General features: G+C 37.8%; 1 protein-coding gene across 8 annotated transcripts in view; it reads right to left on the bottom strand.

Moving 5' to 3' along the window:
- Nucleotides 1-3,469: 3,469 nt before the first annotated feature.
- The window catches only part of ZNF438 (zinc finger protein 438), a 48,216-nt gene continuing 31,453 nt past the window's right edge, over nt 3,470-20,232 (bottom strand). For 2 of the 8 annotated variants that reach the window (XM_018075317.2, XM_018075319.2), the window contains 2 exons: nt 7,990-9,838; nt 3,470-6,418 (listed from right to left, as the gene is read on the bottom strand). In XM_018075317.2, the coding sequence (XP_017930806.1) occupies nt 5,806-6,418; nt 7,990-9,838 (2,462 nt within the window). In that variant the 3' untranslated portion in view covers nt 3,470-5,805. Of the gene's footprint in view, nt 6,419-7,989; nt 9,839-11,112; nt 11,299-12,938; nt 13,662-14,080; nt 14,188-19,458; nt 19,617-20,232 lie in introns of those variants that run through there. The other 6 variants (XM_018075322.2, XM_018075323.2, XM_018075316.2 and 3 more) reach the window with 6 other exon arrangements.

Below are 20,232 nucleotides of genomic sequence, written 5' to 3' on the forward strand. Positions count from 1 at the left end.
TGCTCTGCTCCTGGGCTGCTGCTAAGCCCTACTTTGGGCAGGAGGCTGCTCCAGCTGACCTCTGGGATCCCCTGCAACCAGTGTTTTCCTGAAACATTCTCCAAAAGGGTGTTCACAACTACTCAGTCCCTGGGTTTGGCTATAACAGCAAAGATGCCAGACACAATGCTGACTTTGCTGAACCAGACATTTATAAATTGCATTCAGTCAGAATGGGTGCTGAAAAGGTAGGGTGGCTAGGAAGGGAAAAAGGAAAAGAGGGGAAAAAAAGAAAAGGGGAAGGGAGGGAAGGGGAAGCGAGGGGAGAGGAATCTCAGTCACAATGTCTCTGAATTGCTGCTTTATACCATCACATCTGCATGAGACACTTTTATGGAACTTCTCTGATTCTATTATTCGATTCTAACTAGGTGATGGAACATTCTAGTTTTTTACAACGGTATCTAAATATGCCAAATCACCTTTAACACCTGCTTTTTCTTATACCAACACTTCACTTTTTTTTCCTACTACTTATCAGTTTTGCATCTGAAGGAAACTGAGTAAGCCATTTTCTTATTTTGTTAAGTACAGATGCAGCTTTTGATTTAATTTTTTCAGACTAAAGCTAAAAGATGTTTTCCTCAGAAAACTGAATGACCACATTTCAAGTCTGGCAGCACCTGCTCTCAGCAGCCAGCATGTGGATCACCTAACTACAAGTAACTGAGATACCAAAAGAGGAGGACATCAGCTATGCCATTTGGAAAAGCTCGTTCCCAAAGAAGCTGAGGGTGCTCCAAACTGATATACCTTAAATTAGAGCAGAATCTGGAACAATGTAACCAGAGGGGGGTGAAAGGGAGAAGTTTAAGACTCCAGGACACTTCCATCAAACGCCAGTCATACTGAAGCTTAAACGTATATTCAGTAAATTGTGCCAAACTCCATCATTACTGCTTTTTCTCACATATTTCTTCCCCTTTCCTCCATTGAATTATGCTGTAAGTCCCTTAGAAAGTGTTTGAGTATCTACAGGCCTTGGAACACAATCTGTAATGGCATAACAGCAGAAATATTTAACAAAATTCAAGCCAAAGAGAAGATATGGATATTTTTTTAATTCTTACTTTCCTTGGCCACTCTAAGTAACTCTGGATAGGAACAAATTGTTTGTACATATCAGTAGAAGACCCATCATCTACAGACTTCATCTACAGTGGTGTAAATATGCAGAGAAATACAGATATGGAATAGTTTGCTCACATATCTCTTTCCAATAGAATTTGCTTCTCACTGATTTCACCTGTTATTCTAGACTAAAATGGGAAGTTTCTGCAAAGTAAATTCAGAATAATGTTTCTTGACTTGTCAGCAGCAGAAATCATAATTCATCATAACTCATCTCATAATTTTTAATTCTTACACAGAAAAGCCAATAAAATGAAGAAAAAAAACCAAACCAAACCAAACCAAACAAAAAACCAACAACCAAAACAAACAAACAAAAACAAAAAAGAGAAAGCTCTTTCTTGGTACTCCACAGCACCAGCCATATCATATTTTAGAACACCTCTGGTACTACTACGTCAAAAAATTGCCAAACACAGCACAAGTAGAGAAGTATGCTCTTCTAATTTTTCAGGATTTCTTGAAAGTTTGTCAATAAGGTATTAGGAATTCACTCAACTCTGAAAACCAAGTTATTTTTACACTCACATTTCTAGTTTCTACTTTGGAACTGCAGAACAGTCAGCCTCATGAAGTCACACTCCAAAGCCCAAACCTTGCATGTTTCCCCACATTGTGCATATACATCCAAGCCCACCAAGACTATTTTGAGTTCCTGGATGTGTCTACTTGTACAGAAAAAAGAAGTGAACACATTTTTTCTGGAAACCTGCTTGCAGACTCAGGTCTTCTTCCATATTCCTAACCAAGGAAAATTATTGCAATTTAAAAAATGTGGAGAAAATCCTGCAATGTGACAGATCAGCTGTAAAAGCACACACTGAAATGAGGACAACCTTTAAGCCATTCGAATCTTCTTCATGAAACCAGATTTTTTCTGTGTCATACTCAGCACACAGAGATTTTCATTTTTCAGAGCTATAAGGAATTTGACAAGTAAACCTACTACAGTTAATAGCATTTTAATCTTTATGCATAATAACCTACATTGTACAGGTTTGGTAATAATAACTGACAGCTGAATTTGAAGTATACATTTTGTTCCAAAATAGATGCATATGTAGGTGGATGTGTTGTAGAAATATAATATACTACGCGGCTGAGCCCAGATAAGCTGGTGATTCTCAAACATCACTATCATCTGCACAAAGTCAGGGTAGAAATCTGCTCCCTTAAGTACTTGTTCATCCTTCTTATGACACTTTCTTTAAAGGGCTCCATGAATAGTAGATAAAATAAGTATCTAATGAGATATGACAGAAACTCTGATTGAGTTAAACAGCATATATTTGAATTCTAATAAATAAATAAATGAAGTAAAACATTTACTGCCAGCAACTATGTCAAGTTAGCCATAGGAAACTGTAGCTCTGCAGCTGGAGAAGGGCAATACTCTGCAAGCCAGAAAAGCAATGGAACTCCTCCAGCTTTGATTATTTATGGTGTGATGATGAAGGAACAACTTTCCATGTGAGGAACAGCTTTAAAGTCAAACAGTGAAGCTGAAACAGAGATTTAATGAAAAATCAGAGGGGAACAAAAGTACAGCTACAAAAACAATAACATTCGGTTTAACAATTTAAAAACATAATTTATGTGCAAAACCAGATGTTAACTTGTCCAGCTTCAAGGTAAACAGCAAACTGTATTCATAATAACCCTTCTGCTGAACAGCAAACATACACTACTTAATGTTGCTGTCTATAAAGGCTCACTTCCTACCTCCAAATGTTATCAAAATGAACAAAAAAGCAAAACAAACACATCTTAAACAAAGGACACATCTGTATTTTATGCAAAGCTATTTTCAAAAATCCCAACCTTTCATAATCTACTGTAGTCGTAATAGCCTGAAACATAAGAATGCTTTCAGGCTCAGAAAAAAGGCTTCTAATTTTAAACATTTATGAGGACACTGAGAAGTGGCTTAGAACCATGCTTTAAAACATGTTTTCAGGCTTTAAACTGCTGAAAGCTGAGACCTTTACCATTTTGCCTGGACTAAAGAAAGGGAAAGGAGCACAAAAACATGATGAAAAGAACTGTACATGAAAATTTCTATTAAAAAAAATGCAACTGACTCCCTCTTCTCAAAGCCCTTCCTCTCCTCCCCTCCCCACTGCACCTCCTTCTCACTGAAAGGCACTGACTCCTCTTGCCTGATGACCACGACCAAACAACTCATCTACATCACTGGCTCTGATGCACCACTGTTTTTAATAAATACTTTTTGAAACTGTGCCATCACTGGTACTGTTCCTGAACAGGAGGGACTCTGTCTCAGCACTGCATTCATGTCAGCTCATTTTAAACTATACCATGGGACATGTGATTATGCAAGAAAGGTGATTTGATGTTAATTCTAAATAAAGAACAAGATCAAATCTTTTAAATGTTTTTTTTTCCCAACTCTTAAAATGCATGTTGAGGGAATGAACTTCCCTTTGATATAGTATAGCTACATGGGAAGGAGGCATTGTTCTCACATTTCTGTTTCAGCGAAAACACCATGCTATTTGATTTTTAAAGTTGAAGGATTTAACTTCAATTTGATTTTAAAGTTGGGGGGGTAAAAAATGCTTCTAAATGCAACACAGTCTACTAAGTTAAATATGGCTTCAGTTTGATATCAAACACTGACTTTAAAATTAACTATTCCTTTCCAAAAGTGCCCATGAAAATAAATATGAATATATTGTAGGCATTGAAAATGGGTGTGTCAAGAATAAGAACAAGTAGTATTTTACAGTAACTCAGCACAAAAAAACAAATATACAAAAGCAAAGAAACAGCACAAATATGTATTAAAACAACACAGAGTAGGAAGGAAGTTTTGAGAATCCACAGGGATTCTTCTACCTTACCAAGCACCTGTATAGTTCTATGAGCATTTTCTTTCTGTCTTTTATTATACTTGGTTCCTGCCCTATAGTTCATCTCCAGGGCAAAGCACCATGAAACAAGAAATTGCATTCAAAACTATTAGCTCATCAAAATTGCCTTTCTTGTTTAAAAACAAAACACATACACAAAGTATTGCAACAGCTTCTGGAATCCTATTCAGAAAGTCCAACATTTTTAGATCTCTTTTCATGTTCTCATCACCATAATTTTTGCAAAACAGTGAGAGGCAACCCAGGACATTTTAAGAATGACTCTTTCATCATTGCAAACCCTCAATTATGGTTGACCACAGAGATGAACAGAGTAGTACTGTAGGGACAGTACTGGTGTATTTTTCAGCTTGCCCTCTAATGTGCTCTGACTTCCATTGAACAGTGATGTAGTGATTTCTTAGACTGTCTCCTTTATTACTCCCAAAATAATTCAGTGGTACATAAGGCTTTGAGTAACAGCAGTTCAAACACCAATTTCAAACTAGATTCAATGGTTTCAATGACCTTTTCATCAAAACTGAGCTCCAGAACTCCATCCCTTACAGCCTGACCAGACTTGCCCCCTTGGAGATGTGCTGCAATGGTCCCTACCCCTGCCTGCCCTGCTGCCAGGGATCACAGGATGCACTGCTCCTCTGCCACAGGCTGCTACAGCTTTGCTCCCTGGCAAGGGAATGGTTACCAGCTCCTGATATTGGAAGGTTAAGGTGTTGCACACAGTTCCTCCAGCACAGCAAATCTGGCAACACAAGTTGCCACAGATTTACAAGTGAAGGAACAATTTCCCTTTAGAGCCAGAGACTGGGTCAGCTGTAGAGGTACAGAAGTGACACAGCAAGAGTGTTAAAGGCAGAGTGCTAACAATGTTGGCAGTGGTGTTGCTGTGACTGGAGGTGCAAGGAATACACTAAAAGTCCACTGTGAGACATGCAGTCTATTGCAGAATGTCAGACTTCCCACAAGTAACCAATTCAGATCACTATTTTTAAAACAAACTTGTTCTTTTTCATAAAGTAGTCCAGCCTGGAGAGCTTCAACTTCATGGCCAGCAAATAATTCATCTTCAACCCAAAAAGCTACCGGCAAATAAATGTATGTAGAGTTTTTATTTATAAAATACAAAAGCTTTCCTATTTCCAGGACGGAATTGAACAACAAAAAGGCCTGCAAGCAATAAACATGGCTGAAGACACTGAAATCAAGGAAACCAGAATGAAAAGTTGTGAAATTACAGATCATAAAACTCTTGGATGCCAGCTGCATGTATGCACAAGTGACCAACAGAACTGCAGGGAAATATGTATTTACCACAAAATTTGGAAGCACGATTGGGGCTGAAATTACACTTACAGTGGGTTTTGTCATTTCATTCAAGATTAAGATTGCTTCATATAAATTGATTTATTTCTGTGTGTACAGTATAATTTAACTCTAAAATCTTTTTCTTTGATGTTAACCATTAGTATTGGGTATTTGCTGCTATGAAGTTCCTTAAACACAAATATTAAGTACAGTGTTTCACAATCAGCTTCCAAGTACCCATCTGAAATGACACTGAATAAATATATTTTCTATTCACCAAAATAAAGATTAGCATAACTTTAGAAAAAAACCAACAAACCCACCCAACAAAACTTTGAAGTGATACTTCTGTTGAGTTAGTTTAGCAAAACAGTGAAAAAACTTAAAAAATTTGCTAAGGTAGTTGATGTTGTTCATAGCATTGCAGAATTGAGCTTCAATATTCACCATTATTAGAAAATTCATTAATCCCTTCTTTTGATACTAAACTAAAAATTGTCCATAAAGTGGAAGGGTCTTCACAATTATGATGACTCTGCCAATGACTAAAAAGATCCTCTTTTTTTCCAAATAACTGTTTGCATAAAATGCAGTTATAACCTGCTTTAGACCAAAATTCCATTTTCTTGCTTGCTGTACCAAACCCCATATTTTGCATCTCCTTGGTGGTTTCACCACTTCTTGCCTGAGTCACTTCGCCTTTTGGTAAACTATTGACATTATTTTGATGTTGAAAGTATATCTGTCTTTTCAGTTTTGGAAAAGTATAAAGCTCCTCCTCACGGGCACTGCATTTTGCTAAATGTCTTCTCTCATTGTGCTGTTTCCAGAAGTGGGTTGTGTGTTTGATCAGTTCCCCTTTCGCCCCTTTATTTCCTTGCAAACCCCCTTCCTTTACTCTTCCCTGAATCTCTTCTCCATGACAGCACAGTAAGTGGAACTTCATTTCACCAAAAGACTGTGCAATAAACTGGCATCGGCCACATTTGACCTGTATTTTCACTCCTCCCGGGTTATGAAATAGGTCCTCGAGATTGCACTTATTTCCCCTGTTAAAAAGAAAGGAAATACAAACTATTTCAGTATTAGCCAGGCACAGAAGAGGGATGGCGATTTCTGTCATAAGTCCCAAGAAGAGATGACAGTCATAAAACACTTTTAATTAAAAATAAGCATTGTCTTTACAGTATCTAATTCATTTGGAAGAGAGGGAAAAAAAAGAAAGAAAATAATAGTAAGGTTGTTTACGAAGCAACTGAAACCAAATGTTATTTGACACTTCCGAGTTTCAGAATTGCCTCCAAAATTTGCCTTGGTAGAAATAACCTTTTAACAACATTAGCCTTTTAATAAAAGGTTGATAACTGTTTTTAAAGTTCTGATTCAGTGAGATCAATCCAAATACTTCTAGTGCTGTGCTGGAAAAGTGAAAATGACTATTACCTGTAGTGTACTACTAAGAGAAACTTCTTTGTTTACAGTGAGTGTTCTAAGGTCAATTTAAGGCAAAACCACATGTCCCACCTCCCTTTCCAAGATGGAAACAATGAAACTTCAAAGTTTCTTGCTTTTTTTTTCTAAAAGTCTGTAACATGGTTTAGAAAACTCTGAATACCTAATTCACAATTAGACAGCCCCTCTCCCTGACTCAGGACAGCTCTGCAGTATAAAGGATACACAGTCCCTGGTAACCTAAGCCAATCAAAACAAGATCTCCTCAGAAATCTTCTCAGAACATCTAGGAAAAGGATAATACTGTATTTGTACACATTAGAGAGATTACCCAGTAAAACAGATAAACTGAATTAGTCACTTTGTGATGACTAGTAAGACTGACAGAAAAGTGCTGGTGTTTCTTAGGCTCAAGATATTAAAAATTTTTAACTGATGCCCCAGAGAGTGAAGCTACACAAAGTAAAACGAGTAAAATTAAAATGTAGTGTTGCAGTGAGGAGTCACATTAAAGGCCTGAATGTTCTTCGGTTAAAGTAAATGCACAGTGGAACAAACAAAAAAGCCAACATTTATATTGTGTCAAGAAATTTCACCCCAAAATCACAATGCAGTGGTAAAAGAAGGTTCTATCCATCCTAATATGGTAAATATTAACTTTTCTACTTGGTTGAGCGATGGCAAAAACAGCAGTAATCAACACACAAGATGGATTAGCCCACAACACTCCATAGAAGGAAATGGGATAATGACATTTAACAGGGAAAACAAACTATAAGCTAATAATGAAATATGAATCACTTCTTGCTTACTGCAGTTGGTTCACTTGTCTTTTAGGGAAACCCCCGAAACAGGCAGGACAGAAGACAGTGCAGATTAACAGAGTATTAACCAACTGATCCAAACAGCTCCAATGGCAATATTACTCGAATATATGCAAAATTACTTTGGATTTTCAAGTGTCAGTAATGATTTATAGTCAATAAATCAGCTAAAATATACTGGATGGTCTAATGGATTGACTAGATTCAAGGACAATATTTAAACCATTAGGAATCTCACTTGGCAGGAGGGGAAGTAACAATTTTCCTAATGGTGATGTTTATGAATTTCCACTGACAACTTGAAATCCTGTTTCCACTAGCATTTAATTAGTGAAAACGCTCACCTCTCTGTAGCTTCTTCTGTCTCTTTTATATTCGTGTCTCTCTTCTTTAAAGCATCTTGCATCTGTTGCTCGCTAGGAGAGGGTTCAGTGCTGATAACAACCCTGTGGACTTCTCTGAGGTGGCCAAAATACACTTTTGCATGGCCAAAAACTTTAGCACAGAATTCACAGCACACCAGCTTTTTGGGTTTGCTTTCATTGTGATGAAGCTTCATATGCGTGCTGAGCCTCCCAGAATGGATATACGCTTTCCGGCAAATCCGACAGCTGTAGGGCCGTTTCTTCGTGTGTGAGTTCATGTGGTCCTGGAGATGGTGCTTGAACTGGAAGGTATGGTTACAAACAGGACATCTGTGCAGTGGCTTAGGTGTGATTGAACACGCATTTCTACTTGAATCACTTGGTTTAGCTGATGTAGCATCACTTTGCTTGTAACTCAAATATTTGCTGGCAAGTGAACCATTTAAAGGAACAGCTTGCTCTGAATGGACACGAGGTGGTGTCTCTACTGTTGCTGGAGAAGTCAGTGGTGTGAAGGTCTGCACAACTACCACCGGCTTCGGTCTAATACTACGGTATTTTTTCACTGCTTCTGCTTTTTTGTCTTCAGGTGTCTGAATATCAACCTTCTCCCTCTCTCTTCCTTCTCTAAACTTATTAATGATGCATTTCCTTCGCTTGGTCTGAAAAGCCAATAAATCATCCGAGGCTCTTCTTTTCCTGCCTCTTTTTTTAGAGGCTGCACTGTTCAATTTTTTAAGACTGTCGACATCCACTTCACTGGATGGAGAGAAGGTGTTTTCTCGAACAGTTTGTTTGGGGACTTGTGTAGATGATACAGCTAATTGCTTATCAAATGCTTTGGTTTTTGTCAAAGCTGGTGTCTTTTCACATTCAGATCTTAGTGAAGGACCAGATACATCCATAGCATTCATATTCTGCTTAGATTTACAAAATAGTGAATTTTTCATCCTTGAGTAAGGCAAAATAGGAAGTTTTCCTTTTGGTGCTGATGGATTCATCTGTATTGTGCTGCCAAGAACTGCTGGTGACAAGACAGCAACAGGATTTGCAGAATTTGTGGGTTTTTCCTTTCGTTTCTCACATGTCATGACTGACTTTCTTGTGGTTTCCGATGCTGTCTTCACAGAGCGCAGACTTAGTTTCGGGGGATTAATTGTACTTGATGGTTTGGATAAAGAGTCTTTAACTACAGACGGTACAGAAATCTTATTGTTAGCAATTTCAGTTTTGTTCATTAAAGGAGGTCCAGATTCCACACAGTTGCTTTTATTTACTACTGTGGCAACTGCAATTTCAGATGAGTCACAGTCTGTCAGCATTGCTTGCTCAGTTGAATCTGAACTAGAGTGAGTTTCAGGACAGACTTCAGTTACAGTAGTCACAGGGGAAGTCTGTGATGGGACCAATGCTTTCGTAGGAATCTTCTTATGTGCACCCAAACCAGAGATTTTCGTCAATTTTTTGTCACCTAGCAATTTATTCCTTACAGACTGGTACCTAGGGATAGGCAGCTTTAGGTTTTCAGAGGGGGCCACATTTGACTGCTGGGTTTGCTGTGTTAAAGCAGGAGCAACATACGGCACAGCCAGCAGGGAAAATGTCCCCTTCTGACCAGCCACCTGCATGACAGTGTAGTTCTGAGCTGGTACCACCAGTGGTTTAGAACCTGCAGCTGAAATCGGTGTGTTTGGCTCAGGCAAAGAAGACTGAAGACAAGAAACCACTCCAGGTGTTAAAATTTTTGGTACCATTTTTGGAGCAATGGTCCTAAACTGACTTTTCTTCTGAAAACTTTGTATTATATCCGAAGGGGGTTTGTGTTTATCTGTAAAAACAACACAACAAAGCTGTAATATGAAATATAGTATTTCTTTTTAAAAAATTACTGTCTCAAAACTAAAACTGCTTACAAAGGATACTATTAGACACAAACTTACTAAAAATATTTTGGCATTTAAAAGGCCACCATGTTAAATTTATTATTGAAAAAGTTTCGTGGACAAAACAAAAGCATTGCCTGAAGTAATGTGCTTGAACACAGATATGCAAAAAAAAAAACCTCTTAAATGGATGTTTCACTCTAGGTTAGAAGCTACATGGCATTTCAGAACAAATACCCCCATAAGCCTCTTCAGCCCTGGAAAAGATGGACTAGCATGCTGGCAATATTCAGTTGGAAGAACAGGGACAGGACACAGAACTTTTCTGAGCACCTACTCTGTTCATATCTCTCAAACAGAATCATGCTATCTTTCAAAATTTCTGTAATGTTTAGAATTTGTGGGTTTTATCAGATAAAGACCACAGTTTGCCTGATGAAGCCTTAAAAAATAACTGCTATAAACCACGTAAATAATATATAATAAAATCAAAGAAGACTTGAAAGAAGATGTACTATTGTTAAATATCCAATCACAAATATTGCTTATGTGCCATTAATGCTTAATAGAACTACTGTAGTAAGTTATTCAAACATTTTCTTGAAAGATCCCAACAATCTTGACCATTGAAAATTCAGCTACAAAGATCCCAAGCAGTAAGGCACCTTGGGAAGGCAAAAAATCACTTTGAGGGAGGAATCACATTAGAATAGAATACATAAAAGTAAATGCTGGAACCTTGTAATATTGCAGTAAGGTAATTCCATAGGAAAATTTCTATTCCCTGCCATTTTAAAGACTTGTATTAAAAATGCATTTATATATGGTTCTGGACTTAAAAAGGTAACTGTGAATTACTAAAAAACACTGGCAACTCCAGAAAGTTTATTATCTTAACCCTGGATGCTCTTCTCAGACATCACACACTTTGCAACATGCACTGAAAGTTACAGACATATCCTGTTTCATCACCAGAACTCCTGGACAGATATACATGCATGCTCATGGTATGCACATGTGCAGTAAATCCACTGCCTTCAGGACACAGAGGATTCACTGAACAATCAAATATAAACTGTATAGTTCATACACAGTAGGTCTGATGCTTATCAAAACTCTTCCATCCACAGCAGATTCATAGAGCAATAACTACGCAGGGCATAAGCCTTTGATCCTTTTATTGCCATCTACAGCATCAAACCCCAAGTCCATTATGTACCTTCTTTATCCTCCAATTAAGTGAAACTACTGGGCACCACCAAAACTTTCTGCTCAATGTCTGTAGAGATATTCTATATTTCTAGACATTCTGTGCAGACTGGGTTACTGTACCTATGGAAATCCTACACAAATATAGAGATCCCTGTACACAGGGATAAGTCCAGGCCTACAGAGTTTGTGAAACCTGGAAAAAAATGAAACATGGCACAGTTAAAGTTGTTTCCCCACAGCTCTTTTTATTCTCCTTTTTTTTTTTTTTTTTACAATCTACAGTCACTAAGTATATAGAAAACTTTACATCTTCAGCTGCTAAGATTGCTATTACTATTCAGATGATTATTTGATTCCTGCAGGGTATCTTCTTGTTGCTGCTTTTGAGTAAACACTTTTAAGAACCTCTGAGAAGAACAATAAAATGATGTAAACTATTGCAATCACTAACCAAACTAGCCCTGAACTTCAATGGTAGTTACAGGTCAAATAGTATAGCTCAAATACAGCAGATGACAGAACAAATGTCCTTTCCTTTTAGGGACAGAGTCAGCTCTTATTTTTCCAGATTATGCTTGCCATACGCTTATAATAAAGACTTTCTCCAAACCAGCAGCTATTCAGCTTGCCACTATATTCAACATGAAGCTGTTTCCATTCTCTCTCCCATTTGGTTTGTTCCCCTCTCTTTGTATTTCAAAATTTCATTCATTGATTTACATAAAATTTTTAGGAAGGCCAGCACACCTGTGCTACTCGATGTTACAGGGCATCTGCTCCCCAGCCAATGGTAACAGGAAAAGGCAGATGTTTTGTTCTGGACATGCCACTTCTACAAAGGTGCCCAAAGGCAGTCAAAGCACCACAAAATAAAGGTTAATTTGAGGTTAGGAGGAAATATTTGTAGAAATAATGCACGGCACTAGCTTTAAAAAGAACCACATGTTTCTCAAATGCATTGACTTGCTTACTGTAAAATTAATCAGTAGAATCACTTTTCTATAAAGAGAGTATCTCCACATATTTTCTCAGTATTCCACAAGAAACTAATGCTTTAGAAGCCAAGACCTTCATGAATATCAACCACAAAATACTCTTTAAAACAAGGTCTGTTTAGATCAATATCCTTCTTATGCAGCTAACACAATACTAAGCATCAACGTAACTGTTTGAGAAGGGGTTTTTATACACCTTTTTTCCAACTGGTGTAGTTTTATCACAAGACATATTCCAGGCAAGCTGTTTGGTATCAGCCTTCAATATAACTTTTTTTTTCCCCCCCAAAGTTTACATTAGACAGTTTAGTGCAGAATATTCATCACAGTGCTCTGAGTAAGCAAAGGATACTCAACTCTTTGAGTTCATTTCCCTCTCATCCAACACAGCTACTGTAGTTAAGCTGCTTAGCCAGTGCCTAAATATAGGGAAGGGCTAGATGCAGACTAGCTGTAGGATATCCTTCAGACTTGTTTAAGATTTTGCGAGCAGACTGGGAAAGCTAATTGGAAGAACTGGTGGAAGACTATTTAACATCTTGGATCGTGACAAAGTAGCCAGTTAATTCAGACTGAAGGTTCTACTGACCCCACCCAGAGCGTGCAAGTATCATCAGCGACCAAAATTATGCTTGCCATTTACAGCTGGTGAAAAGTTTCAACAATTTCCTTTGCACAAAGACAGCCCTACAGTAATTCATGTCTTCACCACACTGGAGGACTTGGATATGCTCTGGCTGTCTGGCTAGTGGAAAGGCTGCTTGGAAACTTCATATGCATTTTTCAGGGACATTCCACTTCTCCCAAAGTTTTTCTGTCTCTGATTCAAAGGACTCACTTTGACTTGACAGCTGTGATCTGAGGAAAGGCCTTTGTGCCTATGCAATCCCATGGCGTCATGCACCTAAGAAGGGGAAGTTTCAGTTAAGGGAGGCTCTGCAATGGCATTTGTGAAGATGGCCTTTGGTTTTGGACAAGATTCTTTCTTCAAGTCATTCTACAGGTCCTTCACTGAAAGGCAATGATTTTTATACTTTCTCTAGAATGAAAAGATTAGCATTAATATCTGAAGGACATGAAGTTTATTTTTAATTGCTGTGTCCTCAGTCTTTCAGACGGGTGTGGATTTGGGGCAACAGGTACACACTTTTAAATAATTAAGCACAAGGCTAAATCAAATGCAATTCAACCCATTTACTTTAAAAGTCTCTGTTAAAAGATTAATGGTTACTATGATAGGACCTGCAAGTATCAAATCACTCAGAAACTTGCAGCATGTCATAACCTTTCATCCCTTCTAAATAACATTAAACTTGTATAGGAGTGGACAGTGACACACCAATAGAAAAATCAATGACGCATCCAATTTTCTGATGTAGCCATGCTGGGAAGGGTCTGCCAGAGGAAAGGGAGTCTTCCATGGGGCTGCTCTTCCTCAGTGGTTCCCCTTCCTTCCTAAGTAATCCAAGTCTAGTCTACTCCAGTCTGATCTGCCTTATTTCTGTCCTTTCTTCAGTTTGTTTTCTCTGTAAAGCACGTAACATTGCTGAACTCAGACACTCTAGAAAGCATCAGAAGAAATTTAATTTTCACCACTGTCTGGTCTATTTTAAACATAACCACCAAAATGCCACAAACCACTGGGTAACAGTGTTAATTTTTTTTAATAATCCTTGTAGGTCCACCTCAGTTGTGCAGGTATGCATTTAATTTGTGTATGAATTGACAAATGGAAGGCAAATAACACACAAAAAGATCACCTTGTTTTAAAGGAAAAGACAAAATATAGATAAAGAAGGTTATTGAAATATTTTATTAAATGCACATTTATATTGCTGAGTCTTTTCCTGACTTTGAAAGGAAGAATCTGCTCTATGGGAAAGAAAAAAATTCACAACTTTCTAACAGACAACACTAGATCTTTTTCTGCCAATGACAGTTAATCATTCATTTTGCCAAATCTCCATACACGCTAAATACCTGTGGATACTGTCTTTCCAGCACAAGTTTCTTGCTTTTGCTGACCCAGCATACTTTGTTGGACACAATGTTTCTCTGCAGGATTAGCATGCAAAAAACCACCACCTGCAAAAGTGCTTCAGTCAGTTATAAATAGATTCCAGGACAAAAAAAAAGAACCAAACAACCCCCAAAACCAACAAACCCCAGAAAAAGACAATATAAAATGACAATATAAAACATTAACTTCCAGTTAATGCATTAGAAAAGCTACTGCTTCTTGCTCTTTGCCATTTTTCTCTCCTCAAAATATGTTCTAAAATCCAATATATTACATGCCAAATACAAGGTGATAGCTTAATAACTGAGTAAAGCTGGTTAACGTGGCAAACAGATGGGATGGTTTAGTTTCAGTGTCATGGCAGACAGTCAACAGCAGCAAAATAAAAAGCTCAGAAAAGTGAAGGTTCAGTAGCTTTAGTGAGGGTTTTAAATACAGCAGTTAAATTCTATACTAATTTACTTTGCCATAAATAATTTCTATGCTAATTGCCATAATTCCATATAAATCAATGAAACTGCAGATATTCTAGAAAACAGAATTTGGCCTTCTATGTTCAAAACTAGTTTTGCCACACACCTATACAAAATAAGATTGGTAATAAAGCCTATAAACCATGAATGTCCAACTCCATACATTACAGCAATTAATTTGCAGTTGTTTCTACCTTTTCTAATAATAACTACTTGGGTGGAATGCTCTGTTCCGGGTATTTGCATCAGATAATTTTCTAAAATTAATTTCAACAGGAAATGCCAGTCATTGCCACGTATGTCTGCCTTTAAAAAAAAAATAAATTAAAAAAAGAATCTAGTAACATAACTGTACATTAGGTAAAGACCTTGATATGTGACACAGCAATGTCCCTCTGGTCTGTGAAAAGCTGCCAACATTTGGCAAAGTTGTAAGCTCTGGGCACGTGTTCAATAGATACTTTAAGCAGCTAATTTTTCCAATGATTACATTCTATTGAATGTGCCTCTGCTTCAAGCTGGGCTGGATTTTCCCTGAGCTATAGCTTTAGGTCCAAACACCCAACCTGGAACAAGGAAATGGCCTCTCCTTATCTCTGAACTGCAGAACTGACAGTGTGGAAGAGAAACACGGATATACACAGGGCAAGCAGAAAAAGGACAAGAGGACTAGAAATGAGAACTGAAAAGTGTCCAGGCCAAAGAGTCAGGGTGGGATATGGGAATTACACACAGACTTAAGACAGGCAACCAACATTACTATTACATGTGATTTGGAAAGGAAAAGCATTCAAGCCAAAGGGAGAATCACATTTCTTACCTTTTTAGTACTTGATTTTTCAAAGAGTAATATAATTATGTTTGCATAAGAGCGCTTTTGTGCAATTTAAACTAGTTTAGAAAAATAAACAATATAACAGTACTCTAATGTGAGACTGGAAAATCACAGTACATTATTCACACAAACACTAAGCTATAGAATGTGCAAATACACTTAGAAAATTTATTCTTGTAAACTACAGGAGGAACAAGATCAGTGTTAAAATTCTAGACGGGAATATTAGACCTCTTTGAAGCTATAGATAATTAATTCTGATTTGAGCATAAATGCGATTTGCTAGTTGTGCACTAAGTATTTTATAATTTAGAAAGGTCTTCTCTATTTTACGGTCTCTGCAAGTTTATTATCTTGAGGGATTAGGATTATAGTGCATTTCAAGAAACTCTGTGAGCAGTGGGATGCTTCCTGGATTCCTTAAATGGTCTCCAAAAGACTCCTCTTAGCAGAATAACACATTACAATAACAAAGGTACACAATAAAAAATTTTTTTTTACATTAACTGGACTCCATTGAAGCAGATGTTCAACATTAAAATTTCTAGTGACATTTTTTTAGTGTGGGAATAAGCTAAAACTATTTTTGGCATAAACTGTCACCTTGCAGAGATAAGTCATACAGTAATCCACAACCATGGGTACATAGTTCATATTTCACAGAATCACAGAATCACGCCAAGTTGGAAGGGACCCACAAGGATCATTTAGGGACATTCTTCAGTTTCCTGCCTAATTCAGTCTTCTGGTTTTGCTAGAAACATCCTTAATGCACTATTGATCATATAATGACATAAGCCAAAGTTTGCACAGATCTAACACAATTTATGAAAAAAAAGATTACACCACTTTACCAATTTCCAGAATTGCTTTTCTCTGTTGTTTGAAAGTATACATAGCAGTTGCTTCATTATTGTGCTGTCATCTATCTAGACTTCTGTGAGGTCTTTAATATGTTCCTCCTCAACATCCTGTTCTCTGATTTGGAGAAGTACAGATTTGATAGATGGTCTATGGAATGGATAAGGAAGGGGCTGGCCGGTTGCAGCCAGAGGGTAGTGATGAACAGCTCAATGTCCCTATGGAGATCAGGGATAAGTGGTGTCCCTTAGGGGTCTGTACTGGGACCCGTGCTGTTTAATATCTTCATCAATGACAGAGACAATGGGATTGGATTGAGTGCACCCTCAGCAAGTTTGCAGGCAAAACCAAGCTGAGCAGTGCAGTTGACACATCTGAAGGAGGGGATGCCTGAGGGACCCAAACAAGATCAATAAGGTGGCCCACAGGAATCTCATGAGTTCCTGCACATGATCAGGACAGTCCCTGGCATCAATACAGGCTGGGGGATAAAGTGATTCAAAGTAGCTCTGCCGAGACCTTGGGGGTACTTGTGGATGCAAAACTGAGTATGAGCTGGTAATGAGCACTCGCAGTCCAGAAAGCCCATCGTGTCCTGGGCCACATCAAAAGCAGTATGGGCAGGAGGTCGAGGGGGATTCTTTCCCTCTACTCCGCTCTTGTGAGACCCCACATGTATCCTGCTCTGGGGTCCTCGGCACATGAAACACATGGACCTGTTGGAGCAGGCTCAGAAGAGGGTCACAAAAATCATTAGAAGGATGGAACACCTCTTCTATGAGGAAAGGCTGAGAGAGGTGGGGTTGTTTAGCCTGGAGGAAGCTCCAAAAGACCTTATTGTGGCTTTTTAGTACTTGAAGGGGGCTTAAGACAAGACAGTGACAGACTTTCTTACTGTGCCTGTAGAAACAGGACAAAGTACAGTGGTTTTAAACTAAAAGAAGGCAGATTCAGACTAGATACAAGAAAGCAATTTTTACTATGATCTGCCAATCAATCTCACCAGCATCTTGGTTTCAGTATCTCTGCCCTCAGAGAAAAGTGCAACATAAAACAATACCCATACAAAAGGAGACTTGTTAAAAGAAAGTTAATACATCAAGATATCAATGCATTTAGTCACTACATTATCAGCATTAGCAACAATAATACACAAGGAGGTAATTTTTGATTTCTAATAGATTTAGATTTCATAGATCTCTGCACTGTCCCGATGCAAGTAACTTTTAAAATATGTATGAAATACCACTTCTATAGGGACTAACAAGTGGCCAACAGCTTTGAGGTAACCTTTTTGAGTTGTAACATCAGATGTATTAGCCACACAGGTAAATCAATATTCAAAAATAACATCCTATATAAAATGTGGGCAATGCAAGGCTTAACGCAACCTCCTATTAAAAAAGCCTTTTTTGTGCTACTGTATAAAGGAAGAAAGTCTTTAAAGTCCTTCCTAAGAGACAGAACATATATACATAAGAGATTTTTAGACACTTTTGCTATGGATTTAGAATACATTTATTAGCAGATCTACATGTTCTCTTAACACCTCTCATGCAGTGTTCGTGAACTTTAAAAGCTTTCCAATTTTTTTGAAGGGAAAGTCTTTCAAGTTATAAGCTACTCATTTCTTATTAAGGTCAACAAAATTAATAGGTCTTAAGCAGATCAAAATATTTTCATATCGAGAAAACTGACATAAAGAGAGCTAGACATAAAGCATCTGTAATTACTAATAACTTTTTCCACCTTTACAGCTGAAATCACACACAGACTTTTCCCACTATGGCACTAAGAGAACTTAGGAATGAGGTTTATGTAGATAAATCTATGGGCTCAAGATGGTGTCTGGCCTCTGCGACCACACAAATCGCTATTAAATTTAATTTCTATTTAAGCCTGAAACTTCTGTCTAAGAGACATTGTTTGATACATCATCAAAGACTGTGTTTCAGCTTCTATATGCCTCTGCTAGTTTCAGCAACCAAATATGTCAACTTTCAAGTGGGCATTATCTAGAAACCATGCTGCCCTGAGAGACTGCAATGGAGAATAATGCAAATCTGGTGGTTATTGTTTTTGGTTTTGGTTTTGTCCAGTCATTCTGTTCCATAGAGGACACAATCCCCTAAGACTTGCAAAGCAAGGCTGCAGTGATGCAGCCACTTGGGGGAACTAATTGTTCAGAAAATAGCTGAAAGGAGGTGATAGAAGCACTGGTCATAAACTCGTAATTCATAACCCTCCAATAGCGTTGCAAATATAAATTAGGTACTTTAGAAGGTGGGGATAAACACTTGTAATTGGATTTTTAAAAATTATTTCCTGGGAGAGTTGCCAGTTGAAATTTCTTTTAGTGAGCTTCAGGAAAGATATGGACCTAAACAGTAATTCATCCACTGTAAAGTCAATGTCAGTGTAAAGTCACTTCTAAAGGGCGTGTTGATCAAATCAACCTGGATGGTATCTCAATATGCCTAATGTAAGTGGTAATTAATAGACTTATTTTTTCTTAAGTGCAGGAAACAATAATGACCAAGTCTGCTAAAAAATGACAGCAGAATTCTTCAGAAACTATGCAGTACAAAAAGGTCAAGTAGAAACATTTTATGAATAAATCATAAAATATTTTCTGATTAGATTTTTGCTCTCCTTTCAAAGAAGAGAACCTATCTACATCTCTACCCTCCTTAGGACAGAAAACACATATGTCTTATTGCAGTAAGAAAATTATGCTTCTTACTCCCCAGATTAATTTTTTTGCAAACACTAATGTGCAATTAGAGAGTACAACAGAAGAGCAGAAGTTTTATTCCTTCCATAGAGTACCACTTTTTGGTTTTTGGTGAAAATCAGAGCACTTCTTTCTAAAGAAAGACTGTATGCAAGAGAAAACAATTAATTTGCCACTTTGGCTCAATAGAGCAAATATATTTTACCTGAGGCATTAAAAACCCATAGTACGAACCTCAGAAAGTGCTCTCTCATTCAAGATGAGCAGAGAATCAGAAGACTGTCTGGCTTGGCCTGGCCTGTTTTGAGTCTTCTGTTATGAACTATACACAGTTTATCACTCCCCAAAGAAAGGGCCAGAACAATTGTTGAACTTCAAGGATAGTTGGTATTTCCTGAGGGATTTTGTAAATAGCTCATTTCTCTTGAAAATTACCTAAGTGGTGTAAGTTTTGAATGGGGAATCTCTGTCCAAGGTTTCTGTTTGCTCTAGTTGTGCCCCCTTTTCTTTCTTCATGACCCAGATGTCTTCAGAAAAAGACTCTCCAGCTCTGGCTGAGGTATGCAAAACATTGCCACCTGTAGTTAATTCCACTGAAGATTAAAACAAAAATAAAGATTAGAGAATCTCTACAGTACTTCAAATAGGTACGTATATTTTTTCAAATACAGACGTGGTCCTGTATAGCACAGGAAAATTAAAACATCTTCTCAAATACATCTCCTGGCTAGGCAGACATTAGTTTTCAGAACATATAAAATTATCACTTGCTGCTGAACCCAAACATAGCTAGGTCTTACTGACAGTAGCATGTAGCAGAAAACAATTTAAATTACAGTATCTGACTGGTTTTCCTCCCCCTGTGCATAATTACAATTATTTGCAAAGCTTATTGGCATTGCTAAGCTTGCTAGTCACTTTGCTGTTTAAAGGCAGCACTGGTTCTCTAAACAAAGCAGTAGATGTGCTGTAAAGGAACTACCGAATATACTGCTGAGAGGTGATATTGTATCAGCAAACACTGGCAACGGTGGCAGCACACGAGGGAATGGAAACAGGAATGTAGGCCAAAGATTATATCCTTAGCTTGATGTGTGCCGAAATATCAGTCCATTTCTAATTAAATTCACGTGTGTCCGGCGGGTGCTGGCAGACAAAGGAGCCCCTCGGTGCCGAGTCCAGCAGGGGGAGTTGGGCGCCCATGGCCGC

This window comes from Manacus vitellinus, unplaced genomic scaffold (assembly GCF_001715985.3).
Source record: "Manacus vitellinus isolate BGI_N305 unplaced genomic scaffold, ASM171598v3 scaffold_3_pilon, whole genome shotgun sequence".
In the NCBI taxonomy this organism is placed as follows: domain Eukaryota; kingdom Metazoa; phylum Chordata; class Aves; order Passeriformes; family Pipridae; genus Manacus; species Manacus vitellinus.